Source organism: Lithobates pipiens, unplaced genomic scaffold, assembly GCF_037356315.1.
Source record: "Lithobates pipiens isolate NorthernLeopardFrog02 unplaced genomic scaffold, aLitPip1_a1.2 Scaffold_16, whole genome shotgun sequence".
NCBI classification, from domain to species: Eukaryota; Metazoa; Chordata; class Amphibia; order Anura; family Ranidae; genus Lithobates; species Lithobates pipiens.
The window spans coordinates 265,306,183-265,332,801 of NW_027507748.1; the positions used below are offsets into that span (position 1 = coordinate 265,306,183).

General features: G+C 46.7%; 1 protein-coding gene across 2 annotated transcripts in view; it reads right to left on the reverse strand.

Moving 5' to 3' along the window:
* ADIPOR1 (adiponectin receptor 1) overlaps positions 1 to 26,619 on the reverse strand; it is a 144,965-nt gene that overhangs the window by 71,660 nt on the left and 46,686 nt on the right. For both annotated transcript variants that reach the window (XM_077481387.1, XM_077481388.1), the window contains exon 2: positions 24,844 to 25,058. In XM_077481387.1, coding sequence (XP_077337513.1) covers positions 24,844 to 24,981 — 138 coding nt within the window. In that variant the 5' untranslated portion in view covers positions 24,982 to 25,058. The remainder of the gene's footprint in view (positions 1 to 24,843; positions 25,059 to 26,619) is intronic.

The following is a 26,619-nucleotide window of genomic DNA, read 5'->3' on the forward strand; positions in this document are numbered from 1 at the left end:
ACCAGGGAGTGAACTAGGAGCTTTATGGGGTCTTTGGTTAGAAAGGGGTGTATTTTGGAGAGGCTGAGGCGGCAAGACTTGGACAGTAATAGTACGTGAGGCCTAAAAGATAGATCAGAGTTCAGGATTACACCTAGAACCTTGGCATGCAAGGTTGGGCTGATAATTGTGCCATCGCTCTTGACAGAGAAATCACGGGAAGGGGCACGTGGGGGAAGAAAAATTATGTGCACGGTTTTGGATAGATTGAGTTTGAGGAAGTGGTGTGACATCCAGGCTGATATGTCTATTAGTAAATCATTGAAACGGGAAGAGACTGAGGGAGTCAGCTGACGGGTAGAGAAATGAATTTGGGTGTTGTCGGTGTAGAGATGGTATTGGAATCAGCTGACCCAGGGAGAAGGTGCAGATCTAGAATAGGAGTGGTCCAAGAACAGAACCTTGGGGAACCCCAACAGAGAAAAGAAGAGGCGAGGAGGAAGTAGAATTGGATAAGTAGGAAGAGAACCAGCGAAGAGTACAGTCACGGAGACCAAAAGGTGTGGAGTTTTTTTGAGGAGGGGGTAATCAACCATATCAAAAGGCAGCAGAAAGGTCCAGGAGTAGGAGTACAGAATAGTGTCCATTGGTTTTGGTTTTGGCTGTTAGTAGATTATTTAATATTTAATTAATTATTTGATAATTTGTTTTAGGAGGGCAGTTTCTGTGCAGTGTTGAGGGTGAAATCCAGACTTAAGTGGACCAAGAAGGTTATTATTGGCAATGTGGTCACTCAGTCTGCTGTAGACTAGACGTTCAAGGAGTTTAAAAAGTTATTTCTAGCCCTGATGAAAGGGGCTCTCTTGGACCCCTGAAACGTATTGGCTACTTTTTGGAATGCCCCTTGATTTTTTATTTTTTTTACTTCCTTTATTTTAATAGAAAGTGCATATACCAATTACCACATATAGCAGAGATGCATAATAAAAATCAGACAAAGATCAAATGTGGTCATAAGATGAGGTAAACATACCAGATACCCCGGCTTTACACACTAAATACAGCATATGAAGAAAACACGGTGTAGAGATAAAATCGGTATGCAAAGCCGGGGAGGCATCCTAACAAATACTTGTGCGACCTAGAACTGAAAATGTATGCAAAGCTATAGAATACAATAATATTTTTTAAAGTTTTAACGGTTGTTTGGGAGGCAAAGGCCAGGTGGGCCCAAGCATGGGACACATAAAATAATTAATGCACATCAGGATATTCACAATATCTGATCGAAACAGCCCATGATCGGGTAAGTTATGGGGAGGGGGTGTGTACCAGGGGGGAAAGGGAAAGGTAGAGGGTCTGACAATCCTAAGAGTGGGAAAGGGACAAGGACCAGGGGAAGAAGGGAGTGAAGCAAGGGGCAGGGGGAGGAGAGGTGGAAGCATTGTGAAGAATAGGTGCAGATAGCAGAAAGTAGGAGAAGAGTAGAGTAAAGAAGGGTAGCGCCCCCCCCCCCCCCGACCGGGGAGCGGGACAAGCCCAATGGATCAGCCAGACTGTGCAGCCCCACGGAGATACACGTCCGTGTATATGAAGTGTTGCCAAGGTCTCCAGGTCTCCCAGCTGGTCTCCTCCCTGTTTGATCGTGCAAGTCATCTCAAGCCAGAAAGGGAAGAGTTTGGGACAGGCCCAAAAAATGTGCAGCATAGTTCCCTCTGCAGTGCCACAACGCCAACAAAGGCTGGGTCCTGCGGGAAGAAATGGTGCAGGGTAGTGGGTACCCTACACCACCGGGTCATAATTTTGTAGCAGGTCTCTTGGACTCTGGTGGCTATAGAGGAGCAAAGTGGAGAATCTTCTCTCTCTGGGGGTCAGTGCATTGAATGGTGAGTTCCGCTTCCCACTTAGAGAGGAACGAGGGCATGAACCCGTCTGCTGGTCGAATCAAGGAGGAGTAGATAAGCAAGAGACTGTGCCGCACTGGCAGATGTGTTCTAGTTCAGTTAGTTGATGGGAGATGCCCGGGGTCCGCAGGCATCTGCGCAGAAAGTTACGCAGCTGTAGACCGCTCCAGAAGTCCAGAGGGGGATCTGTAGCAGACATCCCAGCTTCAGAGGAGAGTTGGCCATTGGGCCTGAAAAAGTCACACAAACTGAGCCGACTGCCTGGTGCTAGTCGCTGAAAGTGAGGGTTCTGAAGGCCGGTATTGAATTCTGGATTACTCAAAACTGACACCATAAGGGAGGGTAATGGGGACACAGAGGAATGTCGAAAGGCATCTCTGGTCACTGATAGTGTGCTGCCTAGTGTGGGGTGGTCAGCGAGGTTCCTCGGCAGAGGTGTGCCGATCCAGGGCCAGCTCTTGGCCATGTCTCTGGAATCCTTCATTTCCATGGCCACCCAGTGCGTGGCAATGCCAGTCCACCAACCTGGTGGGGTGAGCCACTTTCATGTCCGGGAAGTCAACCCCGCCCCTACTTTGTCTAATGTGTGGGTTGCGATGAGACCACACAAAGTCGTGGAACATAGAGTCAATTCGCTTCAAATATACTAGGGGTAGACTGATAGGAAGTGCCGGCAGCAGGTACAGTACCCTCGGCAACAAAGTCATCTTGAGGGCACTGCAGCGGCCAAACAACGTCAACATGAGGGAGTGCCAGTGGAGAAGATACGCCTTAAGGCGAAGTAGTAGCAGGGTAAAATTTGCCGAGTACAAGGCAGCAGGATCAGAGATAATGTCGACTCCCAGGTATCAGATAAGGTTAGTAGCCCATTTCAGAGGAAAGGCCGATCGCAGACGTTGAACAATGTCCTTACCCACTGTTATGTTGAGAATGGAGGATTTGGACAGATTAATTTGAAAGAGGGAGAGAGTGCCATGTTCTTGAAGAGTTTGAAAAAGATTTGGAAAGGAAGTAAGCAGTTCCCTTAAGCCCAGTACACACGAGAGGACTTATGTCCTACAGACTTCCGAAGGAGTTCTGCCAGAGTTCCGACAGAGTTCTGACGGACTTTTCGACTGAGCGGACTTGGCCACACACAATCACACCAAACTCCGACGGATTCGAACGTGATGACGTACGACTGGACTCGAATAAGGAAGTTCATAGCCAGTAGCCAATAGCTGCCCTAGCGTCGGTTTTAGTCCGTCGGAATAGCATACACACGAGCGAATTTTTCGGTAGGAACTGGGTCCGGCGGAGTTCCGTCAGAAAATTTTTAAGCATGTTCCATTTTCTAAAGTCCGTCAGACTTTTGCGAATCAAAAGTCCGTTGCAGCCCACACACGATCGAATAGTCTGACGGAATCATTCCGTCGGACTTTGGATGTTGAAAAGTCCGCTCGTGTGTACGCGGCATTAGGAAGATTAGGTTGTCTGCGAATGCGGCCACCTTGTGGGACCCTGAGGATTTTTGGTAACCAATGATGCCTGCGTCTGCTCTTATTCTGCACAGAAGAGGCTCCAGTGAAAGCTTAAAGTGGTTGTAAACCCTTACAAACCACTTTGACCTACAGGTAAGCCTAGATTAAGGCTTTCCTGTAGGTCCAAGAAATATCTCCTAAACCTATACGGTTTAGGAGATATTTACAAAAAGACAGCCACCGCTGTCTACGGCGCATGCGTCGTAGACAGCAGCGCTTAGGCGCACTGGGCAGGCCGCAGATCGCGGCGATATGCCACTTGTGTCGGCTCCCGTGTGCATGCGCAGGAGTGACGTCATCACAGCTCCGACGAATCACAGCACCGGAGCAGCGAGACCCGGAAGTCGCTCCGGGATACATGGCAGTGGCAAAGAGGAAGGCGGAGGACCGCTTCGGGGGCTTAGTTCTCAGGTAAGTTATTCATAATGAGCTAGTATGCTGTGCATACTAGCTCATTATGCCTTTGCCTTACAGGGTGTGTGTGTTTTTTTTTTTTTATATTGCCTTTACTTTAAAGATCAGAGGAGAGAGGGGGCAGCCCTGCCGTGTGCCATTGCTGATGCTGAAGAAGTCCGACCTAGTCTCATTTACTTTAACCACTGCAGTGGGGTGAGAGTAAAGGGACAAAATCCATCCCAGCATAAATGACTGGAGACCAATGTCCTCTAAAGTGGCCTGTATAAAGGACCAATCCACGCGGTTGAAGGACTTCTCCGCGTCAGTAGAAAGCAGGAGAAGGGCCTGTTTGGATGTCCTAGTCACGTGGATTAAGTTCACCACTCGGATGGTGTTGTCCCGTGGCTCCCATAATGGCACAAAGCCTGCCTGATCTCTATGGATGAGATTCAGTATATGAGAGAGCAGTCTGTTGGCCAGAATTTTGGTGAACATTTTCAAGTCCATATTCAAAAGTGCTATTGGGTGATAATTCCCACACCAAAACAGATCTTTCCCCCGTTTAGGGATAAGGGAGATATAGGCTCTCAGAGTGTCTATCGGGAAAGAATTGTCCACTGTAATAGAATTGAGGGCAGAGACTAGAGGTTGCAAAAGCGTATCAAAAAAAGGTCTTGTAGTACGTCGGAGTCATGCCATCGGGGCCGGGAGCCCTCCTCGGCTTTGAAATGGCTAGAGCTACTGCCAGCTCTGCTGCCGTGATGGGCTCCTCCAGCTCTTCCTGTACAGCACTAGGGAGCGACGGCATGCCAGAAGTGGCTACATTTGACTGGGGGTGGAGAGATCTTCAGCTGGGGGGGGGTCAGCCGTGGAGGGCTTATCAAGGTTATAGAGACCTTCATAGAAGGAACGAAACTCTGTCGCCACGTCTGCCGATGTATTCAGCTTTTGTCCAGAAGAGGCCAGGATATGAGAGATGTACATTTTCGTGAGTGGGCCTCGGCGCGCCCTAGCCAGCAGCGACCTGGGTTTATTAGGGAATTTGCACATGGTGCAATGCGCGCAAGCCAATTTCTACTTTGTTTTGTGAAATAGAAGCGAACAAAGTTCCTCACGAGCTTTGAGGAGATCCTGAAAGGTTGACTGCAAGGCTCGCCTTATGCGAACACTCAAGGCTATGTACCAGGGTGTTTAAGATGGGCCCTATTCTGATCAGTGTGACCCTGACAACCGCCTTGTGGGGCTCCCAAACCACCAGGGGGCTGGTAACAGACTCTCAATTACCGTATATACTCGAGTATAAGCCGAGATTTTCAGCCTCTTTTTTGAGGCTGAAAGTGCCCCCTCGGCTTATACTCGAGTCGCCGCTGTCTGACTGCTCGATCAGCGTATCGAGCAGACAGACGGCGGACATTAATTTTCAAAAGCCGCGCCTCCTTCTCCGCCTGTGATAGGCGGAACACTGAATTTCCCAGCAGTCAGTGTTCCGCCTATCACGGACATCCGCTCATTCTCATACTACGGACGAGTATGAGAGGATGTCCGTGATAGGCGGAACACAGGCTGCTGGGAAATTGAGTGTTCCGCCTATCACAGGCGGAGGCGGAATTTTGAATTGTAGAATGGCCGCCGAGAAGAGCGGCGATCCATCGGCACGGGACGGAGGAGGCACGGGACGGAGGAGGCACGGCACGGGACGGAGGAGACACGGGACGGAGGAGGCACGGCACGGGACGGAGGAGGCACGGCACGGGACGGAGGAGGCTCGGGACGACGGCGGCTCGGGACGGAGGCTTGGGACACAGGTAGGCTGGACACACACACAAGGCTGCACGGACACACACACACACACACACACACACACACACACACACACACACACACACACAGGGATGGATGGATGGATGGATGGATACACACACACACACACACACACACACACACAGGGATGGATGGATGGATGGATGGATGGATACACACACACACACACACACACACACACACACACACACACACAGGGATGGATGGATGGATGGATGGATACACACACACACACACACACACAGGGATGGATGGATGGATGGATACACACACAGGGATGGATGGATGGATGGACACACACACAGGGATGGATGGACGGACACACACACAGGGATGGACGGACACACAGGGATGGACAGCCATGTCTCACCCTCGGCTTATACACGAGTCAATAAGTTTTCCAGTTTTTTGGGGGTAAATTGGGGGCCTCGGCTTATACTCGGGTCGGCCTATACTCGAGTATATACGGTAATGTAGAAATATTCCCGCAGAGTGTTCAGTATCTCAGAACGGGTTTCCTCTGACTGAAGCAAGGCTTCATTTAGTCTAAAGGACGGGGGGGGGGGGGGGGACTGGATCATTGGCCCCAGTTGGAGTATCAGGTGGACTGGCGCATGGTTCGAGAAAGACATGACATCGATAGAGGTGGACACCACTCTGGTTAGGTCTTTATGGGACAACCTAGTCTAGCCATAAGTACTTGTGGTGCACCAGGAAGAAAAAAGGTATAGTTCCAGTCCTGTGGATTGAGCAACCGCCAGGGGTCCACCAGTTGCAGAGTATGGCGATCGGCCCTCAGGCGATTCAGAAGCGAGTAGGGGAGGTGGGAGGCGCCACGCAAGACGTCAAGGGACGGATCCATCGTGAAGTTGAGGTCCCCCCCCAAAAACAAGCATCCCTCCGAGAACTCCAGAAGCTCAGGAAGAAGTCTCTGCAGGAATTGTGGATGATCCGCATTAGGGAAGTATACATTAGCAAAGGTGACCCGCACATCAAACCCCTTCGCCTTCAAAAGGGCCTTTGAATGTCCCAGGCACCAATTTGGCCAGCAGAATGCTAACCCCCTTTGATTTAGAGATCAGAGAGACACTGTGGTACATCGTCTGGAAGATCCCCTTAGTCAGTTTAGGAATACTATCACCACGAAAATGTATTTCCTGCAAAAAGCCTACTTGAGTTTTGCTTCTGCGCAAGTCAGCTAGAAGCTGCGAGTGCTTTTCCGGAGTGTTCAGGCCATGTACATTAAGGGAGGTGATCTTGTGGAGACCCATAAGGCCGCCTGGCATGAGGATGGCCTCAAATGAGCATGTGGAGAGATCCCAACAAAGTCAGAGGGCGGTTCGTGAGAAACAGAGAAAACAAAGAAAGGGGGAAGGAAAAGGGCAGTAGCAAGGGTAGGGAAAAAATGAGGAGAGAGGGAAGGGGGGTGAGGGAAAAAAGGGGAGGTTAATTGGTTCAAAACGTGAATATGTTGTGGTCCCCATTAGGCACTTAAGGTGTCCTACCAAGGGAAGCATTAGGGCCTGCTCACAATCAAGCAATAATAGGTCAATAGAGAAAATAAACAAAGCAGTGGAGATGCAAGGGGTGGGAGCACAGAGAACCATATACTAAGTAAAATACGAGCTAGCAAAGTGATAAAAAAAGGGAAATAAGTAAAAAACTAAAACAAAAAAAAAAACCCTGAGCTGAGAGACTATCAATAGCAGGGATCGTACCGTGATGGTGCATGGGGGGGGTGCGAACAGGTCAGCGTGACCAAAGAGTGGGCAACAGGCCTCAAAGGGTGGAAAATACACTAAAACCCAGCACCGTGGACCAATATGCATTAAGTAAATAACCTGCATGATTAAGGCATAACGCAATGTGCATAAAGGTTGCAAAAAATGGGCCTGCAAAATGACATAAGCATAACAAAACATTGAAATTTAAACATGGACCTGAGTTGAGAGACTGAGCGGCAACAGCCGGAACTATTCAGTAGTGGTACACTGGGGGGGAGCAGTCTGTGGAGTCAATGTAACTTCAGGGTGGATGGCAGGTGTTTACGGGTAGAACACATGAAAGGACACTGTACCATATCTCAGTGTACCAGGGCAGAGGGTCAGTAAATAGGCATAGAAACTGTCTGTGTTAACATAACAAAATACAGTTAAGGATAAAAAAAAATACAGGGTCAACCACTGTGGTATTGTCAAATCAGCTGTAGGGAGCCACATGTGCACCCCAATATCCTCCCATTAGACAGCGAGCAGTAGCCAGGGTGCACCCGGGGGGGGGGGGGGGGGCTACAGACCATGGAGGAGGCAGAGCAGGAGACAGGGGTCCCGAGGGACATTGTCAAGAGAATCAGTGTAGTCACTACCAAGCATGGATGGGATGGGCCAGGAGTGTGAGGGTCTGGCGCCTACCCATAGATCCCCCCAGGAACACCTGTCTCCCCCACCGCAAACCGTGGGGCAAGCAGGTGGAGGAGAGCAGCACACAAACATGGCAGCACAACTCTAAATGTGGCCTAGTGCTGTAGGCAGCGAGGTACCAGTTTTCCCCTTCCCCGGTGCAACAAGTGAGATCCCCATGGGCAAGAGTCTGCATGGGATATTACGTGCCGAGCCCTCCAGGGACAGAGGAAAGCGCCGGCCGAGGCGACCCAGAAAGTCAAAATAGACGGGACGCAGAGGCATCAGGAACTCAGGAAGTTGGCAATTCAGTTCAGGATAGGGCCACAGGAACAACAACTGTAATGGCTTGTCAGCAGGAGAAAGAAAGGGGTCAGGCCTCGAAGGACGTCAGGTGAGATCTGACAGCCTCGCAGCTAGGAGCGTGAGAGTGGGGCGTCTGATACTTTGTGGCCTGGGTAACGTTGGGCCCAGCATTTCTTGGGGTAGCAGGTAGTCAAACCAATTGGGTAAACTTACAGCAGGCTTGTTAGTGAAGCTGAACAGATATGAGAGTCGGTCTGGTGAGCGAATATGGAACTCCAAACCCTGCTTCCACACAATCAGATGGAACGAGTGCCCCTAGCGGTATGTAGCTTCAGCTTCACGGAGCACCTCAAGGAGGGGTCGCCTGAGCCCACGCATGACCCTGGTTTGTCTGGGGACATACGGGTAGACCTGTATAGAGGCTCTGCCAAAGTTAATCTGGCCTTTCACCCAAGCCAAGCGTAAGATCTCCTCCTTTATGGTGAAGAAATGCACCCTGCAGAGAACGTCTTGCGTTAGATCTGTAGCAGCAGGGCCCTGCGAAGGCAAGGATGGAGCCCTAGAGCCTGGCATGCGTTGCACCCTGTCCAGCTCTAACTCTGAGGTTGGGGGCTTGCCCAGAACCTGGTTCAGGATGGCTACCACGGTGGCGCGGAGGTCAGGTCCCATGGTGGCCTTGGGAATGCCTCGGAGGCGTAGATTTTTGCCTGCTCCTGTTCTCTCCATCATCTAGCCTCAGCTGGACTTCAACAAGATGGCAGCGGTATGCTCGTTGCTCCTTCTCCAGCATGGTGATGAGGTCGTCAGTGGTGGTAGTGGAGGACTCCAGTATGGTAACCCTGTCCTCCACAGAGTCAACCTGCTAGCAGAGATCATGCCGCTCCCTGGATAGAGCACTCACAATGGAGGTTGCCATGACCAGTAGGTCCTGTTTAGTGGGTAGCCCTGCCACTATAGCCCTGAGGGAGCCCTCTGCTTGCCTGCTTGTCTCCCCCATGTGAACAGTGCAGGCTGTGAGTCAGAGTGCGGGAGTACAGGAGACAGGATCGGGGAGGGCGATCTGTCCACCTGGGTGAGCAAGTCCACAGATGCAGCAGCCCCTGCCTATGTGCCCTTCTTGTTAAGCGCGGCGGCACCCACCGGAATGACTCGTGGCGGAGCCATTTTGGCCAGTGGAGCGGGTGTTGCCACAAGAAATAATGTGTTATTTCAGGCCCCCTCTGCTCCCTCGTGGTCAGCAAGAGCTTACAGTCCCCTAACATGTGAAAGCGGCTGTTCAACGGGAGGTTCTGGGCTCTCCCCTGTGCAGAGCTCCTGAAGGTGCGTCCTCACACGTCCATTGCTAAGCCACGCCCCCTTGATGTAAAAATAAAAAAGATAACGTTTTATCTAGACCTCCTATCTGTGGTGAACCGCTTCAATTTCTGATACATTACACTAAAAGCCAAGGAGACTCTGGAGATGCTCTAAGGTGTAGAGTCTGTCTGCCCGGGAACCAGATCATTTATATCAACATCAATAATTTAAGAGAACAATACCAACGAGATAACCCTACAGGTCCAGCTCTAGATTTCCACTTTCCTTAAATATGCAGAACAGTTACTAGTGACCAGGCTACCTACCCAGATGCCGAGCGTCCTAATACAGTGAGACACCCTGGTGTCAGGGTACCTGTGCCATTGAAAACCACTGTGCTGAATTTTAACCACTTAAGGACCGCTGTATTGCCAATGTACGTCATCACAATGGCACAGGCAGGCACAAGCACGTACATGTACGTACCTGCCTTCCAGCGGGTGGGGGTCCGATCGGACCCCCTCCCGCTGGATACGGCGGTCCCTTTCGGTGCCGGAGCGATCCGAGATGAGGGGATGGCCGTTGGTTTCTGGCCATCCCCTCTCGATCGCTCCTGGCCAGTGACGAACTTCCTCCCCTGTGAAAATGTAAACACAGGAGGAGGAAGTGATGTCACACTCCTCGTAGCGGTCTTTTTGACCGGACAGCGTGGAGTGAAGACACACAAGTAAGTGCACCAACAGTCCACTGACACATAGGCACACATTTCACCCCAGTCATCCCCCGATCGTCCCCCCGCCCCCCCCCCCCAGTCAAAGTGTCACTAATTCAGTGTTCATTTATTTATTGATCACTACATTTAGTGTTAGTTGTGACTGTAAAAAGTGTCAGGGCAGCTAGTGTTAGGCCCCTTTAGGTCCAGGGTAGCCCCCTACCCCCCCCTAATAAAGGTTTAACCCCTTGATTGCCCTCCCAGTTAACCCTTTCACCCCCTTTTACCAGTGTCACTAAGCGATCGTTTTTCTGATCGCTGCAATAGTGTCACTGGTCCCGCTAGGAAGCTAGTTTTTTTTTTAGGTTCAACGCCAGGTTTTTATAGCGTTAGGTACCCCGATATATAACCTAATAAAGATTTTAACCCTTTGATTGCCCCTAGAGTTAACCCTTTCACCAGCGATCACTGCATAAGTGTCACTGGTGACGCTGGTTAGCCAGTTAGTTATTTAGTTATTTAGGTTCCCCGTCAGGTTTTTATAAAGCTTCAGGTACCCCCATATAAATACCCAATAAAGGTTTTAACCCCTGATTGCCCTGAGTGTTACGGGTGACGCTGGTTAGGTAGTTCGCTTTTTATAGCATCAGGGCACCCGCCATTTATTACCTAATAAAGGTTTAACCCCCTGATCACCCGGCAGGTGATATAAATTTGGTTTTAGGGTCAGAAAGGGTATGCGTCGCCCCAGGCAGTGCTAGGTTAGTGCTAACACCCACGCACAAAGCATACACCTCCCTTAGTGGTATAGTATCCGAACAGATCAATATCTGATCTGATCAGATCTATACTAGCGTGCCCAGCAATTTAGGGTTCTAAAAAAACGCATTGTTAGCAGGATCAATCCAGATACCTGCTAGCACCTGCGTTTTGCCCCTCTGCCCAGCCCAGCCCACCCAAGTGCAGTATCGATCAATCACTGTCACTTACAAAACACAACACACATAACTGCAGCGTTCGCAGAGTCAGGCTTGATCCCTGCGATCGCTAACAGTTTTTTTTGTAGCGTTTTATACAGTCGCTGACAGGCTAGGTGCTTTTTTACCTGTGAGTCTCACTACTGTACCCCTAAATTTATAGCCCAAAATGGCAAAGCGAAGGTACACTAGTGAAGAGGCCTACACGTTTCTGAGCATGACAGATAGTGAAGAGGAAGACACTGATCTGTCAGATTCAGGCTCAGAATACGAACCTGTAGAGGACAGCGCCTCCATGTCAGATAGCTCTGACGACGAAGAAGAGGTCCCTGCTAACTTCAGGCGTACCCGACCCCGATCTTCTGATGTTGTTGAGGTGCAGGAACCGCAAGTCCCTCGTATGGAGTATAGAGCCAGTACTAGCGCCGCTCATCCTTTTGGTGAACTGGCAAGCACCAGCGGCCTAGTACACCCTGGACGTACATCCAGCACTGCAGTATTACGTGGTGACGTGGCGAGTCCCATAAGTGCAGTTCAAGCTGGCGAGGTGGCAAGCACAAGTAGTGTCCCGCTGCCACCAAGAAGACGAAGACAGGCCCGTCGTTCCCATAGTGCCCTTCCTGCAGAATTCGCCAATCCTGATTGGGTGCCCACCACTTCTGCAGCACCAGTACTTCCCCCATTCACTGCCCAACCCGGTATTCAGGTGGATACAGATGATTTTACGCCACTCGATTTTTATTCTCTGTATTTCACGGAAGATCTCTATAGATCTATTGTGGACCAAACCAATTTATATGCTGGTCAACACATCGCCGCTAATCCCCAGTTGCCGTCTCTTGCCAGAGATTGGAAACCAGTTACGGTTTCCGAATTTAAGACCTTTCTGGGCCTTTCCCTCAACATGGGCACACATAAATTCATGAGGATGTGGGCTTATTGGTCCACGCATCCGGCTGACCATATGCCCGTGTTCTCTAACTCCATGTCCAGGAAACGATACGAGCAGATCTTGCGGTTCTTGCACTTCAGTGACAATGAACTTTGTCGTCCACGTGGAGACCCTGAATACGATCGGCTCTACAAAATTCGGCCCCTCATAAACCACTTCAACCAACGTTTTGCAGACTTGTTTACTCCCCAAAAAGTTGTCTGCGTTGATGAGTCCCTGGTTAAGTTTACTGGTCGCTTGTCATTCAAACAGTACATTCCCAACAAGCGTACCAGATACGGGGTCAAGCTCTATAAGTGCTGTGACAGGGCCACAGGCTATGCATGGAGCTTTATGGTTTATGAGGGTAAAGATAGTTACGTAGAGCCGGAGAACTGCCCTGATTACATAGGAAGCGCTGGCAAGATAGTGTGGAAATTGGTGTCACCCTTATTCGGAAAGGGGTACCACTTGTACGTGGACAACTATTACACCAGCGTGCCACTGTTTAGTCATTTATTTGATCATCAGATTGGAGCATGTGGCATCGTGCGACCTAATCGCCGGGGCTTTCCCCAGCGGCTTGTAGATTCCCGTCTTAGGCTGGGGGAGAGAGCCTGCTATCGGTGTAATAATTTGCTCGCTATGAAGTGGAGGGATAATAAGAATGTTTTCGTTCTTACCTCCCTTCATGCAGACACGACGGTCCAAATTTCTACGGCGACTGGTATTGTGGAGAAACCCCTCTGTGTCCACGAATATAACAAAAATATGGGAGGGGTGGACCTCAATGACCAGATGTTGGCGCCGTATCTAGCTTCCCGTAAGGCCAGACGCTGGTACAAAAAAGTGTCTGCTTACTTATTTCAATTGGCTTTGCTGAATGCTTTTGTGCTATACAAAACTTCAGGCGGGACATTAACCTTTCTTTTCTTCCAAAGAGAGGTTGTCACAGAGCTTCTGTATCCAGAGGGTTCTGCACCTCACCATTCCCAACCAAATGCAGTAAGCCGGCTGCATGAGAGGCATTATTCTTATGTCCTCCCGAGTACCCCTACCCAACGAGCCCCCCAAAAAAGATGTCGTGTCTGTACCAAGCGCGGATTTAGGCGTGACACCCGTTCTTATTGTCCACGCTGTCCTGGCAATCCTGGTCTTTGTCAGGGTGAGTGTTTTGAACGCTACCACACACTAGAGAAGTATTAGCATAGGGTACAGCATTTCACAGGCTAGGCACACTAACACAGAGTCTCCCAAGATGCCATCGCATTTTGAGAGACCCGAACCGTTACAGTTGTTACAGTTTACAGTTAAAAAAAAAAGTGTATAAAAAAATAAAAAAATAAAAAAACCAAAAAAAATACAAAATATAAAAACCAAAAATAGTTGTCGTTTTATTGTTCTCTCTCTCTCTCTCTCTCTCTCTCTCCTCTCTAATTTTTTATACTTTACAGTTTACTGTGTTATTGTTAACCATTTTTCATGTTTTCAGGTACGCCATTCAGCTGCAGCGTGGATTTATTTATCTTGACAGCAACAGCGTTTGCTCCCACGATACATAAAGCCGCGACTCCAGTGCTGTAGGAGGTGATTTCACCACCACAGTTAAAAAAGAGCATATATGCCAAAGCATGGGGGCATAAGGGGTGGAGGAGCGATTTTGCTCCTAATGCCGCGTACATACGGTCAAAATTCCGACGGAGGGCTTGCCCGTGGAAAAGTTTGAACGTATGTACGCGGCATAACTTTTTTGCGGGAGGATGCCCCCATGCTTCGGCATATATATATTTTAGGCACAGGTTGTGTTAAAAAATGTTTTATTTTTTACTGTTTTTTTTGGCAATTGCTTTGCAGGTATGGTATGGTAAGGTTTTACTGTTATACTGGGATGTTACTTTGTTTTAACGTTAACCATAATTTGCTTAGCAGGTACGCCATTCAGCTGCAGAGCGGATTTATTTATCTTGACAGCAACAGCGTTTGCTCCCACGATACATAAAGCCGTGACTCCAGTGCTGTAGGAGGTGATTTCACCACCACAGTTAAAAAAGAGCATATATGCCGAAGCATGGGGGCATAAGGGGTGGAGGAGCGATTTTGCTCCTAATGCCGCGTACATACGGTCAAAATTCCGACGGAGGGCTTGCCCATGGAAAAGTTTGAACGTATGTACGCGGCATAACTTTTTTGCGGGAGGATGCCCCCATGCTTCGGCATATATAAATGGTGCATGTATGTCCATCATTAGAAGTGGGTGGATGAAGGGAGGTATCTAATGGTGGGCATACCCACCGATCAATCTCTTTTTTTTCGTTCAGACAACATAACTCTCAGTAAATAGCTTGGGGTGTCTACTTTCCAAAATGGGGTAATTTGGAGGGGTTTTGTGCTATTTTCAAGAAATGAGATAGGCAGTCATAAATTAAAAGCTGTGTAAATTCCAGAAAATGTACTCTAGTTTGTAGACGCTATAACTTTTGCGCAAACCCAAAAATATACGCTTATTGACATTTTTTTTACTAAAGACATGTGGCTGAATAAATTTTGCCCTCAATGTATGACTAAAATTTAGTTTATTCGATTTTTCTTATAACAAAAAGAAGAAAATATCATTTTTTTTCAAAATTTTCGCTCTTTTTCCATTTATATCGCAAAAAATAAAAATCGCAGAGGCAATCAAATACCATCAAAAGAAAGCTCTATTTGTGGGAAGAAAAGGACGCAAATTTCGTTTGGGTGCAATATTGCATGACCGCGCAATTACCAGTTAAAGCAGCGCAGTGCAAAATTGTAAAAAGACCCCTGGTCCTTAAGGTGTTTATTGGTTCGGGGCTGAAGTGGTTAAAATGTACCATGGTATTCCAGTGTTGGGATACCTATTGCTTTGATGGACTTGGAAAGTCAAGTTTCATGTGCAGTGGTGAATTTGGTTGGAAGGGCAACCAGCCTGTCACTAAATCCCACTAGTAGGGGACCCAGCCTGTTGCCAGACCTTAGCGGCAGGGCATTCAGCTTGGCTCTGCACTCAGACAGTGGGACATCCTCTCATTGGACATGTATGAGGTCAAGACTTCTTAATTCCTTGTACTACAGGAGAGGGGAATCTGCAAGAGCTGTGTGGACAAGAACAGCTGAATTGTACTTTACCAATAACTTAGCAAAGACTGTCAATTTTTCCGTTACCATGTGGACTTTTGTGCCCAAGACATACTGGAACATCCTGGAGCTTCTGCTTTGTAAAGAGGGGGTACTGACAGAAAAAAAAAGCACCCGCTTATGGCACTGTGGTCCTTAGGCTCTATGTGCAAAACATCCTGTTATCCTTGGTAATTACATGGATACTGCTGCTATGTCTGCAATGGAAGCCTAACACTAAAGTTCTCCTGGACAGCCAAGAAACCCAATTCTATCATCTGCTTAGCTGTTTTTTAAGATTTGCCTGGTATGCAATATGGCATCACTGAAGTTTCTTAAATTTGAACGTGAGAGGGTTGCGAGATAAAATTAAGTGCAAGCAACTTTCACGATCCTTAAGAGGTGCAGGGTGGATGTGGTGGTGCTGGTGGAAACTCATGTGGAAGGGAGACTGCAGATGGCGCCGAGTCGTCCTTGGGTGGGTTGGGTGTATCACTCAACTTACACTTCCCACTCGAGGGGGGTGTCGGTGTTAATTGCCAAATCTGTGCACTTCGAACTGGGGGGGAAATAAGAACTGACTCACAGGGTCGTTATATATTTATCTATGCGAAATTCTATGGTGAACCCCTGCTCATTCTAGCCTGCTATATACCCCATCCATTCTGCACTTCTGTTATATTAGCTGGTTTCTCTTTTATAACAAAATATGCCACAACGCCAGTAGTATGGCTAGGAGATTTTAATGCTACCATGAGTAATACCCTGGATTGACTACAGCCCACCCATTCTGGGTCAGGCCCTATTAGGGGCAATGTATTACCAAAGTTGATGGCTTCTTTCCACTTGGTGGACTCATGGAGACACAAGTTTCCTACCACACAAGCTTTTTCGTGCTTCTGCTCCTCTCATAATACGTTGTCCAGGATAGACTTATATATTTATTTCACAAGGCCTCACCCCATGCTTGCTTGATGCGTCGTTTGGCCCACGCGCCCTGTCGGACCATAGCCCATACCAAATCTCCCTTAGTGTTCCCATAATTAAACCTAAAAGGACGTGGCGTTTGAATCTTTTTTGGCTTACTCTGTTGCCTGAGGAGGAGGAAGTCGTGAGGAATGGAGGAAATTTTTTGCTGACAATGACCATTCGGCGAATCCCTCGAGGGTCTGGGAGGGCTTCAAACTCCACGCCCGTGCAACTCTGATATCCCGCATCAATAAAATTAAAGAAAAGTCTGTAGAGGAATTGGAAATAGCAGTGGAGAAACTAGCTGACACAGAGAAAAACTTAGTGCAAGATCCCTCGGCCGCTAACGCAGCCCTACTCAGACTTCAAAACCAGGGTAGTAGATAACATACAGTACGCAAAGGCTAAGCAGAAGCAGTTTTTTCTCAAACAGAAGTTTTTTGAATATGGGGAAAAAGCGGGTAAATTACTGTCATACCTGACCCATAGTGAGGACAGGCCTCCAGTGGTTATTACCCTACAGGGCTTGGGAGACTCTCAGATAACTGATCCACCAGAAATAACATCTAAATTCAGGGAATTCTTTTTGGGATTGTACTCATCTACGGTGCCCCCTGACTAATTCCATGAATGACTTCCTAGAGATGGTGGACCTCCCTCAACTTATGGAGGAACAAACTTCCATCCTAGAGGCACCGCTTGCTCTGGATGAGATAACCACTGTTATAGCAAGCTTTGCCCGTTCCAAGGCACCAGGCTCAGATGGGCTGCCGGTAGAATTTTATGCCCAATTCACTGAGGTTGTTACCCCCAAACTGTCAGCACTCTATAATTACCTCTTTCAGACACTTGAACTACCTACCTCCATGATAGACACCACTATAGTCCCCATACCCAAACCGGGAAAGGACCCCCTGTTCCCGGAATCTTATCGCCCCCAGATCACTAATACAGGTAGATATTAAAATTTTGTCAAAAGTTCTCTCCTTACGCTTAACCAGTTCCCGACCAGCGCACGCCCATATACATTGGCAGAATGGCACGGGCAGGCATACAGCTACGTCCAATCTTTAATGCCGCCCTGCCATCGTGAGCACGCCGCCAGCGGCACGCTAGCATGCTGGTTGGGACCCGCGCGAGTCCGGTCGCGGGTTCCGCGGACTCGATCGCCACGGGCATACCCGAAAACGTCTCACGAGGCGGCTGAATGGAGAGATGCCGTTGTAAACAGCATCTCCCCGTTCTGCCTAGCAACAAGTGACGCTGATCTCTGCTCCATGTGATTGGAGCAGAAGATCAGTGTTCCCTAAATGAAAGCCCAGCCCCCCACAGTGAGTAACACACCCCTAGGAACACTTACCCCCTACAATGCCACCCACTGGTTAACCCCTTCACTGCCAGTGTCATTTACACAGGAATCAGTGCCTTTTGCAGTGATTGCTGTATAAATGACAATGGTCCCAAAAATGTGTCAAAAATGTCCGATGTGTCCGCCATAATGTCGCAGTCACAATAAAAATCGCTGTTCGCCGCCATTACTAGTAAAAAAAAAAAAAATATTAATAAAAATGCCATAAAACTATCCCCTATTTTGTAAACGCTATAACTTTTGCGCAAACCAATCAATAATCGCTTATTGCGATTTTTTTTAACCAAAAATATGTAGAAGAATATGTATCGGCCTAAACTGAGGGAAAAAAATGTTTTTTTTTTTTATATATTTTTGGGGGATATTTATTATAACAAAAAGTAAAAAATAATGAGTTTTTTTCAAAATTGTCGCTCTATTTTTGTTTATAGCACAAAAAATAAAAACCGCAAGGGTGATCAAATACCACCACAAGAAAGCTCTATTTGTGGGAAAAAAAAGGACGTCAATTTTGTTTGGGAGCCATGTCGCATGATTGTCAGTTAAAGCGACGCAGTCCCGAATCGCAAAAAGTGGTCTGGTCTTGGCCAGCAAAATGGTCTGGGGCTGATGTGGTTAAACCAGGTCATACTCTCCCTTGTACACCCCGATCAGGCGGTCTTTATGCCAGGGTGTAACACGTCATTTAATTTCAGAAAACTCAATTAATTTACAGGCAGGGCATGAGGAAGTGGGTACGCGAGTAGTCGTGTCTCTTGACACGGCAAAAAAGTTTGACTCAGTCAAGTGGCGCTATTTCTGGAGATGTCTGCAGAGTTACGGTTTTGGAACAAATTTTCTAAAATTGGTACAGCTCCTATATTACGTTTCCGATGGCCAGGGTGGTGGCAAACGGATGGCCCTCCTTAATTTTTAGCATTGGTAGGGGCACGAGGCTGGGCTATCCATTGCCCCCACTCCTATATACTCTGGCTGCAGAACCCCTGGCCGTGGACATTAGAACAGATCCTGAAATCAGGGGGTTGAGAGTGGGGCATATCACCGAGAAAATCAGTCTTTATGCGGATGAAACACTGCTGTACCTCGCAGACTCAGACTCCTCCCTAGATAAAGCACTGATGCTTATTGAGAGATTCGGAGCATTCTCAGGATTAAAAATAAACTGGAGCAAGTCCCAGATATTGCCATTAGACGATCCCCCCCCCCCCCTCAGAATCCCAAACCACTCTCCCCCTACAGAGAGTCGCGACACTCAAATACTTAGGGTTTTACAGTGGTGTGAAAAAGTGTTTGCCCCCTTCCTCATTTCCTGTTCCTTTGCATGTTTGTCACACTTAAGTGTTTCGGAACATCAAACCAATTTAAACAATAGTCAAGGACAACACAAGTAAACACAAAATGCAATTTGTAAATGAAGGTGTTTATTATTAAAGGTGAAAAAAAATCCAAACCATCATGGCCCTGTGTGAAAAAGTGATTGCCCCCTAAACCTAATAACTGGTTGGGCCACCCTTAGCAGCAACAACTGCAACCAAGCGTTTGCGATAACGTGCAATGAGGCTTTTACAGCATCCTGGAGGAATTTTGGCCCACTCATCTTTGCAGAATTGTCCTAATTCAGTTACATTAGAGGGTTTTCGAGCATGAACGGCCTTTTTAAGGTCATACCACAACATTTCAATAGGATTCAGGTCAGGACTTTGGCTAGGCCACTCCAAAGTCTTCATTTTGTTTTTCTTCAGCCATTCGGTGGTGGACTTGCTGGTGTGTTTGGAATCATTGTCCTGCTGCAGAACCCAAGTTCATTTCAGCTTGAGTACACGAACAGATGGTCGGACATTCTCCTTCAGGATCTCTTGGTAGACAGCAGAATTCATGGTTCCTTTTATCACGGCAAGTCTTCCAGGTCCTGAAGCAGCAAAACAGCCCCAGACCATCACACTACCACCACCATATTTTACTGTTGGTATAATGTTCTTTTTATGAAATGCAGTGTTCCTTCTACGCCAGATATACTTGGACACACACCTTCCAAAGAGTTCCACTTTTGTCTCATCGGTCCACAGAATGTTGTCCCAAAAGTCTTGGGGATCATCAAGATGTGTTGTGGAGAAATTGAGACGAGCTTTGATGTTCTTTTTGCTCAGCAGTAGTTTTCTCCTTGGAACTCTGCCATGCAGGCCATTTTTGCCCAGTCTTTTCCTGATGGTGGAGGCATGAACGCTGACCTTAACTGAGGCAAGTGAGGCCTGCAGTTCCTTGGACGTTGTTGTGGGGTCTTTTGTGACCTCTTGGATGAGTCGTCGCTGCTCTCTTGGGGTAATTTTGGGCGGCCGGCCACTCCTGGGAAGGTTCACCACTGTTCCATGTCTTCGCCATTTGTGGATAATGGCTCTCACTGTGGTTCGCTGGATTCCCAAAGCTTTGGAAATGGCTTTATAACCCAGACTGATAGATCTCAATTACTTTCTTTCTCAATTGTTCCTGAATTTCTTTGGGTCTCGGCATGATGTGTAGCTTTTAAGGATCTTCTGGTGGACCTTACTGTGTCAAGCAGCTCCTATTTAAGTGATGCCTTAATTGTGAACAGGTGTGGCAATAATCAGGCCTGGGTGTGGCTATAGAAATTGAACTCGGGTGTGGACAACCACAGTTATAGTATGTTTTAACAAGGGGGGCAATCACTTTTTCACACAGGGCCATGATGGTTTGGATTTTTTTTCACCTTTAATAATAAACACCTTCATTTACAAATTGCATTTTGTGTTTACTTGTGTTGGCCTTGACTATTGTTTAAATTGGTTTGATGTTCCGAAACACTTAAGTGTGACAAACATGCAAAGGAACAGGAAATGAGGAAGGGGGCAAACACTTTTTCACACCACTGTGTATATATATATATATATATATATATATATATATATATATATACACATAGATATATATATATATATATATATATCTCGAGAGCCCCGAAAGATTATATTGCCCTAAATATTGAACCCCTTTTTTCCATGATCAGAAATAAAATCCATGCATGGATCCGTCTGCCTTTGGGAGTGTGGGGGCGCATTAACCTTATAAAGATGATTCTATTGCCCAAGGTGTTATATGTCCTCTGGCATTCTCCTATATACCTTCCACTAAAATATTTCAAAATGTTAGCAGCTCTTCTAGGTTCATTTGTTTGGGGTAGAAATAGGCATAAACTCTCCTGGCAAGCTCTTAAAGAGGAGGGCCGGTTATACAAAAAAAAAAAAAAAAAAGTCGGCAGCTGCAAACACTGCAGCTGCTGACTTAATCAACACACTCACCTGTCCAGGGTGCCCGCGATGTCGGCCGCCCGAGGCCGACCCGTCCCTCGGCTCTCGGGTCCCGGTGCTGCCATTCCTTGTAAGGGAAACAGGCAGTGGAGTCTTACGGCTTCACTGCCCGTTTCCTACTGCGCATGTGCGAGTCCCGCAGCTACTGCGCATGCGCGAGTCCCGCAGCGCTTTCTGAATGGGACGCGCTGTGTTCTGGAACACACAGTTCCCAGAACACAGCGCGACTCATTACCCAGAAGACGCCGCGACGAAGACAGAAGACAGAAGATCTCCGCGGAGGAGGAAGAGGAAGATTAGGAGAAAGTGCCTAGCAACAGGCATTTCTGGTAAGTAAAAAAAAAAAAATTTTTTCATTTTTTTTTTTTTATATTTTTTTTTAATTTTTAATATTTTTTTTGTTTTCAGGGTGGCCCTCCACTTTAAGAACCTGACAGACAGGGGGGGTACAGCATTACCAGACTTTAATCACTATTATATTGCAGCACAGCTCTCCATCTGGATAAGACTGATGGAGATCGCTTTATAACTTTGATTTGTCCCAAGTGGGCCCAACAAACGGGTGACCCACTATATGCTCTTACCATGGGGTCGGGCACCACCGGCTCCGATGTTGAAATTGCACCCATTCTTCAACAATACAGGCGCATTTGGGATATAGTTTCCAGCACATTGGGGACCCTGACCTATAATGACTTTACACCAATATGGAACAACAAACACATTAATGAATTCCTTAATATCCAGGTACAAGGATCATGGAGCAAGTGAGGCGGGTACTATTTGCAACACCTACTCTCTAGTGGGGCCCCCAAGACCTTTAGTCAATTACAGGAGGAGTTTGCGATACAAAACAAAATGCACTTCCAATATCTACAGGTCAAACACGCGGCCCATACATAAATTCCAAGAGAGGTTTACCCGCAACCCACCCCTAACCCTATTATGTCCATAGCTAGAAGTATTGACCCCAAGGGCCTCATTTCCTCTTATTATGTTATGCTATCCACCCCAATATTTAGCAAGATTGCATACGCCCCAAAGCCACACTGGGAAAGAGATCTAGGTCCTATGGAAGGTGGAGAGTGGGAGGAGGCACTTGAGACATGCAGAGAGGTTTCCCCCAAGCTATCGGATAGATTGTCCCAAATATATATACTGCATAGAGCTTACCTCACCCCTCTTAGAATAGTGAGATATAAGAAAGACTTTTCAATTACCTGTCCAATGTGCAGGGCGTATCTGGGGGCCTTCTTCCACCTTATATGGTCATGCCCTCGTATACAGGGGTTCTGGGAACAGGTAGTACATTTTTTGCATGACAACATGGGTACGCCTGTGGGATTGGACCCCAAGCAATGCCTTTTGGGCATCTATCCAGAGGAGCCTGACAGACACACTAAAACATTTATGCAGGAAACCCTGTTCTCCGCAACAAAACATATTGCCAGGAAATGGATGAGACCTACACCCCCAACATTAGCAGAGTGGAAGGCGGACATCAATCTGACCCTTCCATATAAAAAGTGTATTTACATTACCACTTAAGGACCGCCGCATGGCAATGTACGTCGGCGCAATGGCACCAACAGGCACAAGCACGTACATGTACATGCTTGCCTTCCAGTGGGTGGGGGGTCCGATCGGACCCCCTCCAGCTGGATGCAGCGGTCCGTTTCGCTTCAGGAGCGAACCGGAATGAGGGGATGGCCGTTGGTTTCTGGCCATCCCCTCTTCATCGCTCCTGGCGAATGAGAAGCTTCCCCCGCTGTGTATTGTAAACACAGGCTGGGAGGAAGTGATGTCATTCTCCTCAGGGCAGTCTTTTTGACCGGACTGCGAGGAGAACAGAGAAAGTAAGTGTGCGCCAACACTACACTGACATGTAGGTACACATAGGCACACAAATCCCCCCCCCCCGATCAGGTTAGTGCCAGTACCGCTAACACCCACGCGCAAAGCATAAACCTCCCGTAGTGGTATAGAATCTGAACAGATCAATATCTGATCTGATCGGATCTATACTAGCGTCCCCAGCAGTTTAGGGTTCCAAAAAAACGCATTGTTAGCGGGATCAGCCCAGATACCTGCTGGCACCTGCATTTTGCCCCTCCGCCCAGCCCGCCCAAGTGCAGTATCGATCGATCACTGTCACTTACAAAACACTAAACACATAACTGCAGCGTTTGCAGAGTCAGGCCTGATCCCTGCGATTGCTAACAGTTTTTTTTGGTAGCGTTTGATATTTAAATCCTGAAGGCAGTGCTTGGTTTTCGGGATCCCGTACCTGGCTAGGCTCCCAAAAAGTCCCCCACATGTGGTATCCCCGTACTCAGGAGAAGCAGCAGAATTTATTTTGGGGTGTAATTTCACTTATGCCCATAGCATGTGTGAGCAATATATCATTTAGTGACAACTTTGTGCAAAAAAAAATAAAAATTGTAATATTCCTGCAACTTGTGGCAAAATATAAAATATTTCATGGACTCAACATGCCTCTCAGTAAATAGCTTGGGGTGTCTACTTTCCAAAATGGGGTCATTTGGGGGGCTTTTGTACTATTTTGGCATTTTATGGCCTTCGAAACTGTGATAGGTAGTGAGGAGTGAAATCAAAAATTTGCACCCTTAGAAATCCTGAAGGCGGTGATTGGTTTTCGGGGTCCCGTACGCGGCTAGACTCCCAAAAAGTCCCACATATGTGGTATCCCCGTACTCAGGAGAAGCAGCAGAATATATTTTGGGGTGCAATTCCACATATAACTATGGCATGTGTGAGAAAATATCATTTAGTGACAACTTTTTGTAAACTTTTTTTTTTTTTTGTATCATTATTCAATCACTTGGGACAAAAAAAAATATTCAATGGGCTCAACATGCCCCTCAGCAATTTCCTTGGGGTGTCTACTTTCCAAAATGGGGTCATTGGGGGGGGGGGGGGTTTGTACTGCCCTGCCATTTTAGCACCTCAAGATATGAGATAGGCAGTCATAAATTAAAAGCTGTGTAAATTCCAGAAAATGAACTCTAGTTTGTAAACGCTATAACTTTTGCGCAAACCAATAAATATACGCTTATTGACATTTTTTTTTTACTAAAGACATGTGGCTGAATAAATTTTGCCCTAAATGTATGACTAAAATTGAGTTTATTCGATTTTTCTTATAACAAAAAGTAGAAAATATATTTTTTTCCTCTAAATTTTCAGTCTTTTTTCCATTTATATCGCAAAAAATAAAAATTGCAGAGGCAATCAAATACCTTCAAAAGAAATCTCTATTTGTGGGAAGAAAAGGACGCAAATTTTGTTTGGGTACAACATTGCATGACCGCGCAATTACCAGTTAAAGCAATGCAGTGCGAAATTGTAAAAAGACCTCTGGTCCTTAGGCTGACAATTGGTCCGAGGCTGAAGTGGTTAATAGAGGATGCCAGATCAAATACAATAAAGTATGGGACAGATGGCTGAACAACTCAGACACATGTGGGTAGAAGCAGACCAGACTTAACACTACAGGCTCAATGACCATGAAGATAAAATGTTGTATGTTGCCTTGACTGATAAGTGGGTAGTAACATCAAGCATGATTGCCGATGATAAATGTTGATCGTTTTGTAGGATATTACATTCCTGTAACATGCTGAAAACGTTTTCAATGTGTATTCACATATTTTACACCGTGTTCTAAATGTATGCACCTTATTTCAATAAAAACCTTTGTTGGAAAAAAAAAAGTGGTATCGGGACAACCCTACTACATATTTTATATATTTTTTTATAATATCAGAAAGTAGTTGTTTACTCACACAGCCTGGAGTCTGGCCATTTCTTTCTCTTCCTGTTTCAAGGAGTGGTCCCAGTTCTGTCAGTTCTAAATCGTCAGCATCACCTCTAGGGCTGCTGGTCAAGCCCCCTTCTTGTCCTGAAGCTTTGCAAGTGGCCATGAGGCCTGTTTATGAAGGGGTGGTGGAGAACGTTGCTGGTTGTCACTTATTTTCCTTTCTATGTATGGATTGTTAACCTAAAAATACAAAAAACAAAAATTAGAAGTGTTGCTTATTTAATGTATATGCAAAGCAGAGATCAATGACTGGTCAGGCAGCTGATACACATAATTGTTCAGTAAACTTAAAGCGGAGTTCCAGGCTTTTTAGGTTCATTAAAAGTCAGAAGCTACAAAAAGTGTAGTTGCTGACATTTAACCACTTGCCTACTGGGCACTTAAACACCCTTCCTGCCCAGACCAATTTTCAGCTTTTGGTGCTCTCACACTTTGAATGACAATTACTCAGTCATGCAACACTGTACCCAAATTAATTTTTTGTCCTTTTTTCCCACAAATAGAGCTTTCTTTTGGTGGCATTTGATCACCTCTGGGGTTTTTATTTTTTCCGCTATAAATGAAAAAAAGACCGAAAATTTTGAAAAAAAAAAAAAAAACGCACATTTCTTTGTTTCTGAGACAAGATTATTCAAATTATAAATTTTTCTTCATACATTTAGGCCACAATTTATACTGCTACATACTACATATCTCTGGTAAAAATAACCCAAATTAGTGGATATTATTTGGTCTTTGTGAAAGTTAGAGAGTCTACAAGCTGTGGTGCGAATCATACAAAATTAATCACATCTGATGTACTGGTGGCCTATCTCACTTCTTGTGACCCGAACAAGTCAGGAAAGTACAAATACCCCCCAAATGACCCCTTTTTGGAAAGTAGACATTCCAAGGTATTTAGTAAGAGGAAAGGTGAGCTTTTTGATGTTGTCATTTTTTTCACACAATTCTTTGCAAAAATTAAGATTTTTTTTTTACCACAAAATTGTCATTGTAATAGGTTATTTTTCTCACATGGCATGTGTATACCACAAATGACAGCCCCCAAAAAAATCTGCTACTCCTCCTGAGTATTACAATACCACTTGCGTGGGACTTTTTCACAGCCTGGCCACATAGAGAGGCCCAACATGCAGGGAGCACCATCACGTGTTCTGGGAGCATAAATTACACATCTAACTTGTTGACTACCTATTAAACTTTTGAAGGTCCTGGAGCACCAGGACAATGACACGTGGCACTGATGACAGATGGCACCAATATGTGGCACTGATGACAGATGGCACCAATATGTGGCACTGATGACAGATGGCACTAATACGTGGCACTGATGACAGATGGCACTAATACGTGGCACTGATGACACTAATACGTGACACTGATGACAGATGGCACTGATAAGTGGCATTGATGACACGTGACACTGACAACAGATGGCACATGACACTGACAGGTGGCACTGATCTGTGGCACTGATGACAGATGGCACTAATATGTGGCACTGATGACAGGTGGCACTAATATGTGGCACTGATGACAGATGGCACTGATGACAGACGGCACTAACAGGTGGCACTGGGGACAGGTAGCACTGGGGAGGATGGCACTGGGGCAGATGGCACTTTTTTTTTTTTTCACTTACGGCCGCAGCAGCCGTTCATCTTTCCCTTCTCACACGCTGTCTGTGTGAGGAGGGAGAGCGGCGCTGAGAGATGATCTCATATGTTTACATATGAGATCA